General features: G+C 45.4%; 1 protein-coding gene across 1 annotated transcript in view; it reads right to left on the bottom strand.

Annotated features, from left to right (window-relative positions):
- The window catches only part of HSPA9 (heat shock protein family A (Hsp70) member 9), a 77,797-nt gene that overhangs the window by 55,316 nt on the left and 6,858 nt on the right, over window positions 1–15,623 (bottom strand). The window contains exons 3-6 of the mRNA XM_088451294.1: window positions 11,526–11,613; window positions 10,888–11,069; window positions 6,621–6,745; window positions 5,131–5,204 (exon numbers count right to left, since the gene is read on the bottom strand). Of these exons, the coding sequence (XP_088307420.1) occupies window positions 5,131–5,204; window positions 6,621–6,745; window positions 10,888–11,069; window positions 11,526–11,613 (469 nt within the window). The remainder of the gene's footprint in view (window positions 1–5,130; window positions 5,205–6,620; window positions 6,746–10,887; window positions 11,070–11,525; window positions 11,614–15,623) is intronic.

Here is a 15,623-nt window from a genome sequence, read left to right as displayed (position 1 = left end):
TCCACAGCCATGGACCTGCCAAGGCTAGCGGTGCCGGAGGAGGTAGTTGCAGCGCGTGGCCGGTGCGCCTCCAATCAGGCGCAAGGCTGCTTCCAGGACAGCTCAGACCACCCACTGAGATAAAGAGTAAAACACTCTTTTTTTTTTTTGTTACTCGTCTGCAGGACTGCTCCCGCAGTCCCACTGTCTATGTGGTGAACACACCAAACAGGAAGAACTGGCTACCTGAGGCAGGGGGTGGGGTATATGAGGAGGAAACCCGATGCATCCTGGGAGCAGAGAGCTCATTTGTGTTAACTGTTAGGTGACCGGGATTCATACCCCAACGTAATGGCTGTGGACCCCATGGACCCCGAAGAAGAAATATATTCCGAAACCAGCTGCCCAGAATCAGGATAAGCATGCCGAATAGTAAACCTCATCTACCCAGCTATACAAGGTTTTGATTCTGACCAATCGAGGAGAAGAGCCAGCTGTCCCTGGTGACTTGAAGTTCTGAACCCTTGGCAGAATTACCCTCGATCAGTGTTCATTCTAGCACCCTGCACCTGTTACAACCCATGCAGTTCCTCTTTCCTACCTGGGGTGTCGCTCTCTGCTCTAGTGCTTCTAGTATACTCAGCTGAAGCAACAAACTGGTGAGATACAGACCAGAGTGTGCTAGAAGCACCAAAGCAGAGAGTGACACCCCAGGCAGGAAAGAGGAACTGCACGAGTTGTGACAGGTGCAGGGTGCTAGAATGAACACTCTCTCTTGAGGTAGATGAAAACCCAACACCACATCAACCTGGAATGATGGTCTAGTTCACAAGACAGAATCATACAACTGGGAACCACGATTTTTGTTAATTTAGAATCCACCTATGGGATTCCAGAATCTGGGCAGCCCTGTGTAGGTTAAACAGTTTTAAGGGAGTTACACTGGTTTGGCCAAGGAGATCGTCCTGATAAAGCACGATGGCGACAGCTCTGTGTGAGATCTTAGCATAGCAGTCAAGACAGCTATGACCTTCCTGAAGGCACATGACACCATTTGTTGACCAAGGAAAAAGAACGCACAGAAAATGAGAATCCTGAACTGCGATCTGAATAGACTTTTTCCAGATAGGAACTTGTCTTCATAAAGGAGGCGCTTGTCTGTTAATACAGTCAGGTGCATAAATATTGGGACATTGACAGAATTTTAATATTTTGGCCTCTATTCACCACCACAATGGCTTTGAAATGAAACAAACAAGATGTGCTTTAACTGCAGATTTTCAGATTTAATTTGAGGGTAATTACATCCAAATCAGGTGAATGGTGTAGGAATTACAACGGTTTGTATATGTGCCTCCCACTTTTTTAAGAGGCCAAAAGTAATGGGACAAACTAAACAATCCTAAATCTAACTTTCACTTTTTAATACTTTGTTGCAAATCCTTTGCAGGCAATTACAGCCTGAAGTCTGGAATGCATAGACATCACCAGACGCTGGGTTTCATCCCTGGTGATGCTCTGCCAGGCCTCTACTGCAAATGTCTTCAGTTCCTGCTTGTTCTTGGGGCATTTTCCCTTCAGTTTTGTCTTCATCAAGTGAAATGCATGCTCAATCGGATTCAGGTCAGGGGATTGACTTGGCCATTGCATAACATTCCACTTTTTAGCCTTAAAAAACTCTTTGGTTGCTTTTGCAGTATGCTTCGGGTCATTGTCCATCTGCACTGTGAAGCGCCGTCCAATGAGTTCTGAAGCATTTGACTGAATATGAGCATATAATATTGCCCGAAACACTTCAGAATTCATTCTGCTGCTTTTGTCAGCAGTCACATCATCAATAAATACAAGGGAACCAGTTCCATTGGCAGCTATACATGCCCACGCCATGACACTACCACCACCATGCTTCAATGATGAGGTGGTATGTTTTGGATCATGAGCAGTTCCTTCTCTTCTCTTCCCATCACTCTGGTACAAGTTGATCTTTGTCTCATCTGTCCATAGGATTTTGTTCCAGAACTGTAATGACTTTTTAGATGTTGTTTGGCAAACTCGAACCTGGTCTTCCTGTTTTTGTGGCTCACCAATGGTTTACATCTTGTGGTGAACCCTCTACATCCACTCTTGTGAAGTCTTCTCTTGATTGTTGACTTTGACACATATACACCTACCTCCTGGAGAGTGTTCTTGATTTGGCCAACTGTTGTGAAGGGGTTTTTCTTCACCAGGGAAATAATTCTTCTGTCATCCACCACAGTTGTTTTCCGTGGTCTTCCGGGTCTTTTGGTGTTGCTGAGCTCTCCGGTGCGTTCTTTCTTTTTAAGAATGTTCCAAACAGTTGATTTGGCCACACCTAATGTTTTTGCTATCTCTCTGATGGGTTTGTTTTGATTTTTCAGCCTAATGATGGCTTGCTTCACTGATAGTGACAGCTCTTTGGATCTCATATTGAGAGTCGACAGCAACTGATTCCAAATGCAAGTGTCACACCTAGAATCAACTACAGACCTTTTACCTGCTTAATTGATAATGAAATAATGAGGGAATAGCCCACACCTGTCCATGAAATAGCTTTTGAGTTGATAGTCCCATTACTTTTGGCCCCTTAAAAAGTGGGAGGCACATATAGAAACCGTTGTAATTCCTACACCGTTCACCTGATTTGGATGTAATTACCCTCAAATTAAATCTGAAAGTCTGCAGTTAAAGCACATCTTGTTTGTTTCAAAGCCATTGTGGTGGTGAATAGAAGCCAAAATATGAAAATTCTGTCAGTGTCCCAATATTTATGCACCTGACTGTATATTTATCATTGAAATGTATAGTATGTAAATGCACACACACATACATACATACATACATACATATATATATATATATATATATATATATATATATATATATATGACCACTACCTAAACAGAAGTGGAATCCAGCCAGCACACCGTTTGAAAAAGAATATTTTTTAATATCCCATAGCAGGGTGAAAAGCCATCACATAACACTGAAAAAATAAATAAAGTGGTACTTAGCATCAGGTATCGATATGCATAGGGGGAGCCATGCTCTCAACCCCGACAATCAGAAGCTTCTGATTGTCGGGGTTGAGAGCATGGCTCCCCCTATGCATATCGATACCTGATGCTAAGTACCACTTTATTTATTTTTTCAGTGTTATGTGATGGCTTTTCACCCTGCTATGGGATATTAAAAAATATTCTTTTTCAAACGGTGTGCTGGCTGGATTCCACTTCCGTTTAGGTAGTGGTCATATATCTGTTACGTTTTTTTGCCCTGCACCCATATGGCATTTTGACTGATGTTTTGTGTGCGGTTCATTTTCACTGATATATATATATATATATATTTTTTTTTTCACAATAACCGTATAGACTATAGAACTTAAAATGTTTTTTTTTTTAAACATTGCTTAAGCAATAGACAATGCTATATTTTTGAAAACATCAAACACCTAAAAAAATATATATATCACACATTCATATAAATTGTAGCGACTCTGAGAAATAGAAAAAACCCTGCAGTCTTGATGTGCTCCTTCAGCATGAGCGGCTATGTCATAGGGCAGTTCAACTGCAAACCTTACCAAAGATACTTTAACTTTTGTCCAAGATGACACAGGCAGACCTCAAAAGATACCCCTACAGCCACACAAATGGGCATAAAAGTGCTTTCACATTTCTGGTCAGTTCCAACTTAGAGAGGTTACCCATGGAACAGAAATCGTTGTGACAGTCACATCATCGATGTATCCAATCTAATCCATGTCTAGCCTAAAAGTTTAGAAGTAGAGGAAAAGGAGGCAACCCTATATTTCTTCCTTTTGAATGTATCAATCTCCTAAGCTAGTGGGTCACTGAAATCAGTTATATCCAGAGCCTGGCTGACTGCAATAACCAACTCAACAGAGGACTCGCCTGTAAAGAGAGTAGAATGATCTGTGCCAGCCGCTCTCTTCCTGCAAGAATCTGAAGTCTGAATTTTCACCCGGGTAAACATGAGTTGCCTGCTGGCACCTATGCATACTCTGAACATTGAACCCCAAAGAGTCTCTCCAATGGAGAAGCACAATCCCAAAATAGTATTTGCTTACACTGGTTCACCATGGGCATTGCTGTTATACTCTTCTCTGCAATGAGAGAAGACTGGTACCAATGCAGCAAGATGTAAAGAAGGGTTAACCACGGCTCTCTCTGGCACCTGCAGCAAGCTTAGTCAGCTCAAGAATGAAGTGAGGCAAGGAGCTCGCCCAAGAAGGCTCCACCATCACAGCTGTGCCCCATCTAGGTGTGAGCGTGTCCCGATCCACTATTTCTCAGGGAGCACATTAGGCGCCTGGATCTTGCTGTCCACTTTGCAATTTTGTCTGACACTTGAAGGTGAAACATAACAGACATCCCTTCACTATCCTTTGCCTTAGATATGTTCCCTTTTTCAAACAAGATAAAAGAAGGTACATTGAGACCAAACAAACATTAACAGAATATGACCTACAATAAGCTATTAATATTCTGGTAACAGTCCTTCAGACTGAGTAAATAGAACAAAGGGCCTATATCTGTAACAATCTCCTACACAAAAAAGAAAAAAAAAATAGGGATTTACATGTAAGAAATCTATCCAAACAAAATGAGACTTCACTTCTCCAGCAGGAGCCTCAGCTCTGCATAGCCTGTGAGCTGCAGCTCTACCTAGGAGTGACCTTCTGGTTGGCCTTTCCCTGAAGAGGGGTCGCCAAGGAGAAGAACCATCCACAGGTTTGTCCCTCCTCTACCTGGCTCAGTGCAAAAGGGAACCACCTGTCCACAGGACAGGTCCTTGCTGGTTCTCCTATCGCTAGTGCTAGGAGAGAGAAAAGTTCATGTGCAAGTGCCCAGCTTATGCACACTTAACAAAACCCAAAGTAGTATCTCCCAGATGGCTGAGTGAGAAAGGATGTACGAAAAAGGCATACTATAGAAGCCAAGAATCGCTGCTGATAAGGTTAGGTTAAAGCAACCAACATTTCTTTTCATTGTTTAATACAAGATCACAAGGGCAGATTAAACACCATTACTCCATTGGGGCCTATCAAGTACAATTATTGAAAAACATTTTCATTGGAAACCTAATATCCAATTAATGACAACTTACCTGCCTTTGGGAATCATTGAAGTACGCAGGGACAGTAATTACAGCATTCTTGGCAGAATGACCCAGATAATTTTCTTCACAGGAGAAAAAAATAAAATAAAATTACATTAGTTAAATATTATGTTACATATACCATCAGCTATGCCAATCCCATTGCTGGTAAAATGTACATGAAAATGGCTGTGACAGGGAAATCACAGTAGGGTTACATTTTAGAAAGTCATCATCAAAATAAAAAGATAACTTGTTTCTCTACTCCCATTAGCCTCCAAACTACCTAAACACTTGGCGTACATTCAATTTATTTTTTTCCTCACTTCTAGGGCCCCATGGGGCAAATTGTAATCTGGCTTTTGTCCAACACACTCACTGGAGTAGCCAATAAAAGCCAGACAGCCAAAAGCAAGGGTGAGACAAGCCTCTGGGGTCTCTCGTCTGCTTATAAAATACCCGATCACCCACCAATCTTAGAAACACTTGACCTTGGCATCCATGATTCTGTCCTACCTTTCTTTTCATAAATGACCATTCATATAGCTCTCATCCTTCCGGACCCCTCTATCTATTGGGAGCAACCCCACTATAGTGAATATTGCTTTTTAGTGAATATCATTGCAAATAAAAATGACCTTATATGGGCTCCAAATTGATCATTTGCATGACCACTATACTTGTAAACTTGCACATTCTACAGTGGTCAAAATTAAATGGTCCTTCAGCCACATTCTCACTGATATCTTTGAGGTATTTAAATAAAATGGAACAGATTCTATGCCTTCCATCATGTGCCAAACCATTACTTGATCTGTCACAGTCAAATGCATAATGATTCCACCCATTCCCACCTGTGATCTTTATGCCTAATATTCAGTCCATTTCTGCCTTACTCCACTAAGATTCTTCACCGAACGACTGGTAACACTGAATCAGATGAAGCAGGTTTAGATAACTGAAGAAGCATGGTAATTTCTGATGACCTCACAACTGTTGCTGCCTCACATTAACATGGTTAACACCACTATGAACCTCCATGTTTGTGTACATATGGTATGATCACACCGACTGAGGTAATAAATGTCACCCGTGCTTAAGCATAAATATACTTAAAAATTGGCCTTTTAGGGTGTCTTAAGAATGAGAGCGATAGATATATATACTCTCCCCGTTAATTTCCTGGAAGAAAATGTGTAAAGCTGCTAAAGTCACATACTGTGTGATACAACCCTTCACACCATTAATATTCATCTACCTATGGGACATCAGGAGTACCCAAATGGTGTTAACTGTTACTAGCTACACTGTGCTATAATGTTTATACTAGTGTTATAGGCTTGCATCACCTTGGCCTGATGTGCACTAGAATTACCAGTAAAAGCCAATAGCAAATACTACACTTGTTATGTACTCTGTAGCTGCATTATATATGCTACAAAGTCTTACACATGAACACACAGACGAGGGAATGCAGAACAAAAAAACCATCTACTCACCAGCTGTCTCTTTCATTTTTATAAGTACAAATGCACCAATCTGACTGGGAGAATACAGCTTCCCATGCGCTTCCACCCAAGCATCACCATTTGAGGCACGCACAATCTTAAAAGGAACATTTTTGCTATAAAAAAAATAAATATTTAGCCACGCATGAAATATTTAGCACTTATGTTCTTTTAACAGATGTTACATGAAGTGGAGTAATGCTCTGTATATGCTTGTGGGAAGTTCATATAACCATTTCTATATGGTATTCCCACATTTTAAGATAAATTGATTTTTCAGTTACCATTAAAAATGATCTTCAGAGGCATGTAAAGAACAGCCATCAGTGTAAAGGTTTATAACTAGGAGCAGGATATAGTCATAGAAGAGATTAACACGCAGAACAACCAGTGGAGATTTTGTGTGTATGTATATAGGTGTGTGTGTGTGTGTGTGTGTGTGTGTGTGTGTGTAATGAGGGCCTCATTCAGAGGCGGTCGGAGGATGCAAGCGGTTGCTCAGAAACTGGGCGGCCACTTGCATCCTGACCGCCCGCCTCTGTTGCGGTCGTTAGGCTGTGGGTTAACACCCACAGCTCTAACGACCGCTCCGTGGATGGTCGCGATGGTCAGAGACCATCGCGACCATCGGGGCTTACGATGAGACCCTAGGGTAGGGTCTCCCTTGTCGTAAGTCCCGGAGAGCTTCTGGCTCTGTCAGAGCCGGAAGCTCTCCACTGACATCACTAGTGATGTCAGTGGGGCCACCCCCAAACGGTAGGCGTTTCCATGGGAATGCCCCCGTTTGGGCTGCCACCCCCCCGGCCCGCCTTCCAAACGGGGCGAGCTGTCAATCAACATCGACAGCTCGCCCCCTTTGGATCGAGACCCGCTACGACCGGCGCCGTCGGTCGTAGCGGGTCTCACGCATGCGCACGACGGCGCCGTCATGCGCATGCTCTGTGGGGGGCCATCGACCCGGTCCGACTGCATCGGCGCTAACGACCGGGTCTGAATGACCCCCTGAGTGCTGACAGGGTGAATGAATGCTTTAATGGATGCTGGGATGTGTGTGTGACATGATTAATGGGTTAATCAGTGCTGGATGGAGGGAAGTTTTTAGGTGCTGAGTGGGGGGTGTTACTGGGTGAATAGGTTGATGGGAGTTGTGTGGGGAGATCTTTATGGGAGCTGGTAATGGGGATGAAAGTGTTAATGGCTGCTGGGAATGTGACATGATACTGGAATAGGTTAATGGATTCTCAGTGGGGATTGGTGGGTTTATGAGGGAATGGCTTAATAGGGGGTTCATTAATTCATGGATTCTTGAGGAGAAGGGTGATGTAATGGTTGATAAATGGGTGCTGACAGGATGGATGAATGGGTTGCTGGTTGTAAATGGGCAAATTGAGTTATTTCAGTATACAACTATGTTCAATAGATTTACAGACAGGATGTGTAGGTTCATGGCAGGTTGGTTCAGCCGCTCACTACCCATCTTGCAGATGGAAAAATGCACCCTGGCTCCTTTGGAATGTCATGCTGAGCTCAGAACGAGTGCCGTTTGGATTGGAGGAAGGTAGAGCAGTGCTGCTTCCTATACTGAGACATCTGTTTTCTGTCGCCATGGCCATTTTGGAGTCTAATGGTGCATACCCATGGTCAGATTTTTCTTCAGATCTGAACGATAACAATTTAAAAAATCGTTCACATCTGAAGGAAAATCTGACATGTCTGAACGATGAATGATGAGCGTTCCCGATGGTCAGATAACAATATCTGACATCTGATGTGTTTGCAGTCAGATTTGGATTCCATTCATTTTAATGCAGTCAAAAATAGTCATAGTTCAACTCGTTCATCTGACAAATCTGACCGTGTGTATGCTCCATAAGTTTCACAGCTAGCACCACTTTAAGGCCTCTGCCTGCCTCTACGTCAACCTAGCCGGAGGTAAACAGATCTATTTACATGTGTTATGGTATGTTTAGTGGATTGGAGACACTGATGTGCATTGTGGCATTGATGTGTGGCAAAATTATGTATTGCAGCACTCATGTGTGGTATAATTACACACTGTGGAATTTATGTGCGGTATAACTACATATTGGGCACTTGTGTGGTATAATTACATACTGGGCATTGATATGTGGCATTTTGTGAATGCGGCATTGATTTCTGGCATAAGCACATATTAAGGGCTCAGCTATGTGGCATATTAGGTTTTGAGGGCACTGATGTGTAGCATATTACTGTTTAGAGCATACACACAAATATTGTTCCCAAAATTTGGTTAAAAGCGTGTGAGTGAGGTTTTATCTAGATTGCTGGGGGGAGCAGGGGTGGTAACGTGAATCTATGCCTAGGGCGCCCAGAAACCTTGCACCGGCCCTGAGTATCGGCCTCCTTATTTAATACATAATAATTGTCTTCATTATAATTGTATCATACAGTGGTTTGGTGCTTCAACTTGCCGGCGATGTACAGGGGTTAAAATAACCATGCAAAACTGACACTTAGTAAACTTTCCCCTCAGTGGTTGGAAATGCTGACTGGTTGAAGGACTACAGTATTACAGTGCAATACTACGATTTTGGCATTGATATTCTTGGAATTAGGTTATTATAATAAATGTAATATAAACCCCTGCGATTAGCATATCAGGGGGGTCTGCACAGGGCCGGTGCTAGGGTGTTTGGCACTCCCCTGCAAACTATAAATTTGCATCCTGACAAGGCTCAATACCCACCGGACAAAGAAAGGAGCAAGTAAAATAAGCCTCCTCTACAATATGTCATATAAGCTTCAAAGATTAAATTACCAACATAATGAATTTTGAGGACATCTTCCAAATTGTTTTATTTATCTTTTGACAGACAGCAGATAATGGCAGGAATATCAGCTCCAATTATATAAAATACTAACTGCTATGTATTAGGAGAGTGTTTCTTCTAAATCAGAGCTATGCCTGCTAAATGATGGAGCAGATTCCACCAGTGTACCCATACTAGCACAAATTTGAAGAATAAATAATAAACAAATGAAAGGACACAGTGAAAACAGAAGATAATCCCTTCTGGACATGTACTTGATATACCTGGACTACAGGAGGGTGGCCCAAGTCGGCATGCATGTCTGTGTCAGGGACTGCATCAGAATACACAGGGCCACTGACCCCAGCAGCCAAATACAGTCAGACATTCTGATCAACTAGTGGTCCTGCTAGAAAGTGGGGAAGGCAGGACGCAGACATGCATGGAGTGCACCTTCTGCGTGCGTGCCTGAAAGGGGGCATGGCCATGTCATTGTCACACGCCCCCCCAATTAGTCACACTTTGGGGCATGCCTAGCACTTACGGAGGTGCTGGGCTTTGCCCAAACTCTCCCTTCACAGGAGAATAGATGCCACGTGCATGGCGTCCAATCACCTGGCGGTCATTGGTCATAACTTTTCCCACCAGCGGGACACTGCGGCCCGCAGGTGGGAAAGGCTCAGGGCAGACCGTTTTAACAGGGTAACACTAAAAGGGCAGGGCGCATTTTGCCCTTTAAAATCGGGCAGAGCGTGGCGCCTCACTAAAACAGCCTAGCGGGAACAGTAAACAACCATGGCCAATGTCCACTCTTGTGCGCACCACAACAGACTAGAGCTGCAGCCAGTGGGGTATCCACCACTGAATCAGGACTTAGATTAACGAAAAAAAAACCCTCCAAAAAAAGCATACTCCCTACCTAGTCCATTAGACTAAGTATAGAGAAAGGATGGCTCTGTCCTCTTGTTTGTTTTCACAGATGCATCCTTGTATTATGCCTCTTGCATGGACTGTACCTTGCTTTCAATCTGTCCAATAGCATGCCTATTATGTTTTATTGGTGTAATGCACTTAGGCTTCTTAAATGTTCTTCATGTAGGTTTCTTATTTGACCTCCAAGTTTTAGGTGTTATGTTCTATTTCCACACTGAATGCTGGGGTTTAAATTGTGGTGCAAAACAAATGAGAATTGTCCTAAATCTGCATACTTCGCGTACTTGTTTTGGACCTTGTGCTTAAACCATCTGCACCTCTTCAATCCAAAACAGGTACAGGAATCAAAAAACATGTTTTGCTAATTATTTTGTATTACAAAAGTAAACCCTTTTTGCTTCTTCTCCCACTTGTTTGCAGAGCGTTTCACCTTGGGTAATTTTAATAAAGAGGGAACCCCATCATATTCACATTAGCAGGTGAAATCCAGATTTAAACAGAAAAATAAAAAAACAAAACTAAGTTATACATACATGTCTTTTTGAACTTCGGAATCATCATATCGACGACCAATAAGGCGCTTTGTTGCATAGAGTGTGTTGTTGGGATTAGTAACAGCCTGACGCTTAGCAGGCATTCCAACTAAACGTTCGCCATCTGCGGAAAAGGCAACAACGGAAGGAGTAGTTCTAGCCCCTTCTGCGTTTTCCAGGACCTGCAAAATAAAATATGCATCATTACCGGGGTAATCACTTGTAATACAGATAGAGCAAGCTTGTTCTTATAGACAGTGTGATAATGTGCTCATCACCAGGTGAGCTAACACTGCACACCTCACTCATACACCTACAGTATCTCATATTAAGAATGGATCTCACGCAGTTTAGCTTAAAGAAATAGTTTCCATGTGAAATAAAAAATAATTTTTTCCTTGGATTAGGACAATAGATTATATTTTATCTGCACAGCTGCAAACTACATGGCCCAGATGCCGAAGTGGAATTAAGTCAGTGACATGTCAAGGCAGACTAATTAAAATAAATCTGCATCCTGATTCCTATCTATATTGGGTTATATTGTTAGATTACAGACTAAAATAAGGAATGACACATTATTGCATCCATAAATGACTAAGCCACGTGTCTTAATACTGGATGTCAGTCTATTGTACCTTTGCTTGCTTTCCTTCCATAACAGCAACACAGGAATTTGTTGTTCCCAAATCTATTCCAATGACTGCTCCTTTAATTGCTTCAGAACTGAACAGCAAAAAAAAAAAAATGTTAAGATTTACAATAGAACTTTTATAAATCCTTATTACATTTTCTTAATATACAGCATGTACACATTCCTGAACATTACCCCTCTCACTAACAGCAGTCTGTGCCATAGCTGCACTCCAGGAAGAGACACCCAATCCTGCTTCTTCAGAAAAGCTAGGTTATCCCACAGCCAAGTAACAATATTGTTGCTTTACAGGCATTATGTGGTTGGACAGCAACACTTTATGGTTCTTCCCTTAGCTACAATTATTTACACCGAGGAAAATATGAGATATGGTAAGAACTTACCCTTGTTATCTCTATTTCTACGAAGTCCATAGGGTTCCACAGGATACCTTGGGGTATAGGTGTGACGTCAGTCGCCGGGCACCATAGAGTTAAGCTTTTCAGCCTCCCAGGATGCACTAGGGTCCCCCTCCTATACCCCGCCCCCGAGCCAAGGCACCTCAGTTAGTTATCAAGCCATAGGCCGGAGGAGAAGGAAGAGAGAGAAAAAAGATCTGGACACATACAAGAATCACATTCTCACCAGAGGGAGACGGAAAACCGGTAACCAGAGCAAAGCCCATCTGCAGCACAGGTGCGACAGGGCGGGAGTCCTGTGGAACCCTATGGACTTCGTAGAAATAGAGATAACAAGGGTAAGTTCTTACCATATCTCATATTTTCTACTTCAGGGTCCATAGGGTATCCACAGGATACCTTAGGGATGTCCCAAAGCAGTATCCTTTAAGGGTGAGGACGCTCCTGTGCAGAAAGGAGAATCCGCCGCCCGAAGGAAGCATCCTGAGAGGCGAAGGTGTCAAACCTGTAATACCTCACGAAGGTATGGACAGAAGACCACGTAGCAGCCTTGCAGATCTGGACTGCAGAGGCACCACATCGAGCTGCCCACGAAGGACCCACAGACCTAGTGGAATGAGCCTTCAGAGAAGGAGGAACCGGTAGGCCTTCATGAAGATAAGCTTCAGAAATAGCCATACAGATCCAGGCTGCCAAAGTTTGCTTTGAAGCAGGCCAACCCTTTTTACGGAAGCCATAGAGGACAAACAAAGCGTCCGACTTCCTAAACGAAGAAGTGCGGTCAACATAAGTCCTTAAGGCCCGCACAACATCCAAAGAGGCCTCACCCACGGAAAGACCCGGTGAGTTAAAGGCCTCATTAACATGAAACAGGGAAACAACTTTGGGAATAAACTCGGGCCGAGTGCGGAGCACTGCCCTGTTCCATTGAAAAACCAAGAAAGGGGGTCTACAAGAAAGAGCCCCTAAATCAGAAACAAGTCTGGCCGAAGCAATAGCCAGAAGGAAAACAGTCTTAGCTGTTAGCCATTTAAGATCCACTGAGCCCAGTGGTTCAAACGGCGGTCCTTGGAGAGCCCTCAGGACCACAGCCAAATCCCAAGGCGCCACAGGTGGAACAAAAGGGCGGCTGAATGCGGAGAACACCTTGCATAAAAGGTGCGCACATCCGGGATTGTAGCAATCCTACTGTGAAACCAGACAGATAGGGCCGAAACCTCTACCTTCAAAGAAGCAAGGCGAAGCCCATGATCTAGTCCCGCTTGCAGGAAGGAGAGAATCCGAGACAGACGAAACTCCCGCAGTGCATAACCTCTCGGTCGACACCACTGGAAGAACGTATGCCACACGCGATGGTATATCCTCGCGGAAGACGGTTTCCGAGCTCGCAACATGGTACGCACCACAGAGCTGGAAAACCCCCGGGACCTCAGCATGGCCGTCTCAACAGCCACGACGTCAAAGACAGCCGAGTCAGGTCCAGGTGAAGACAAGGACCCTGAGACAGAAGGTCCGGTCGTAGCGGCAACCGCAGAGGACTGTCCACGGACAGACTCTGAAGGACTGAGAACCAGTGTCGTCTGGGCCACGCGGGAGCTATCAACAGGAGCGTCCCTCCTTCCTGTTTGAATTTCCGGATTACCCGTGGAAGAAGGGAGACCGGAGGGAACAGGTATGCGAACCGGAACGTCCACCGGACGGACAGAGCATCCACCAGAGACGCCCCTTCGTCTCTTGTGCGAGACCCGTACACCGGCAACTTGTTGTTGTGCCGGGACGCCATGAGGTCGATCTCTGGAAGACCCCACCTGTCCACCAGCAGTTGAAAAACGTCCGGGTGCAGGGACCATTCCCCCGCTGAACGTCCTGGCGACTTAGAAAGTCCGCCTCCCAATTTAGCACTCCCGGGATGAAGACCGCTGATATGGCTGGAAGATTGCGCTCCGCCCAAACCAGGATCCGAGAGACCTCTACGAGAGCCGCCCGACTGCGAGTTCCTCCTTGCCTGTTTATGTAGGCCACGGTGGTAGCGTTGTCCGACTGGACCTGCACCGGGTGACCCTGGAGAAACCGATGTGCCTGCTGGAGAGCATTGAAGACCGCACGGAGTTCCAAGATATTTATTGGAAGCTCCGCTTCTGTCGGCGTCCACCTGCCCTGGAACAAGTGTGGACCCGAAGCTGCTCCCCAGCCCCGAAGACTGGCGTCCGTTGTCAACAGGACCCAATTTGGAACCCAGAACGGACTTCCCTTGTTGAGGTGGGTCGTCTGTAACCACCAAGCAAGGGACAGGCGAACCTCCGGGGTGATCACAATCGTCTGGGACTTCAGAGACTGAGGCAGCCCGTTCCACTTGGACAGGATCAGGTGCTGCAGAGGTCTAGAGTGAAACTGGGCGAATTCCACCATGTCGAACACCGACACCATGGAGCCCAGTAACCTCATCGCCGAGTGCAGGGACACCCGGCGGCTGTGCAGACAACTGCGCACCCTTCACTGTAAAGCAGAGATCTTGTCCTCCGTCACGAAGATCCTTTGTTGTCCCGAGTCCAATAAGGCTCCAAGATGCAGAATCCTCCGAGACGGGATTAGAGTGGACTTCTGCCAGTTGATTAGCCAGCCGTGCCGTTGCAGCAGTGCAATGGTCAGGTCCAAGTGGCTTAACAGGAGCTCTGGAGATCCTGCCACCAATAACAGGTCGTCCAAGTACGGCAACATGCGGACTCCCTGCAGCCGCAGAGAAGCCGCCATGACCGCCATCACCTTGGTGAAAACACGTGGTGCTGTCGCCAGGCCAAAAGGTAACGCCCGAAACTGGAAGTGGTCGCTGCGGATTGCAAACCTGAGGAGCTGTTGATGGCGCAAAAGAATAGGGACATGCAGGTAAGCGTCCTGTATGTCCAATGACACCATGTAGTCCCCAGGTTCCAGCGCCAGAATGATGGACCGTAGGGTCTCCATCCGAAACTTCGGAACCCGCAAAGACTTGTTGAGTGCTTTGAGGTTGAGAATCGGACGATACGACCCATTGGGTTTCTGTACCAAAAAAAGATTTGAATAGAAACCCTGGCCCCTCTGGGAGAATGGAACAGGCACTATAACTCCAGCCTGGAGCATCGTGTGCAATACCTTCCGCAGCTCCGTAGCCTTGTTCCGGTCTGATGGTAGACCCGTGGTGAATAATCGCGCCGGGGGTCTGTGCCGGAAGGAGAGGGCGTACCCGTGGGAGACCACCTCGAGAACCCAAGTGTCTGTCGTAGTGGCCGACCAACACTGGGCGAACTGCAGCAGGCGGCCTCCCACCCTGGGATCCCCCAAAGGGAGGCCCGGACCGTCAGGCCGCAGGCTTGTCATCTGGCTTGGGGGCCGGACGTCTGGTACTCCATGCCTGTTTCCGGGGCTTGGCCGATTTCTTAGGGCCAGCCTGTCGAGGAAACAACTGTGGTTTGGGCCTGCCCTGGGCCCTAGATGACCGAAAGGACGATGGTCCAGAATCAGAAGGAGCAGCGGCCGACGGGAGACAAGCCGATTTGGCTGCCGCCAGCGTGGCCACAATCTTATCCAGACCGAAGAGAACTTCTCCGGTAAACGGCAACGCCTCCAGACCCTTTTTGGAATCTGCGTCCGCCTTCCAGGATCGCAGCCACAAGGTGCGATGAGCAGCCACCGCTGCTGAAGAAATT

The sequence above is a fragment of the Taudactylus pleione genome, unplaced genomic scaffold (assembly GCF_031769625.1).
Source record: "Taudactylus pleione unplaced genomic scaffold, aTauple2 ptg000025l, whole genome shotgun sequence".
NCBI lineage: Eukaryota > Metazoa > Chordata > Amphibia > Anura > Myobatrachidae > Taudactylus > Taudactylus pleione.
This window is presented reverse-complemented; position numbering and strand designations above follow the sequence as displayed.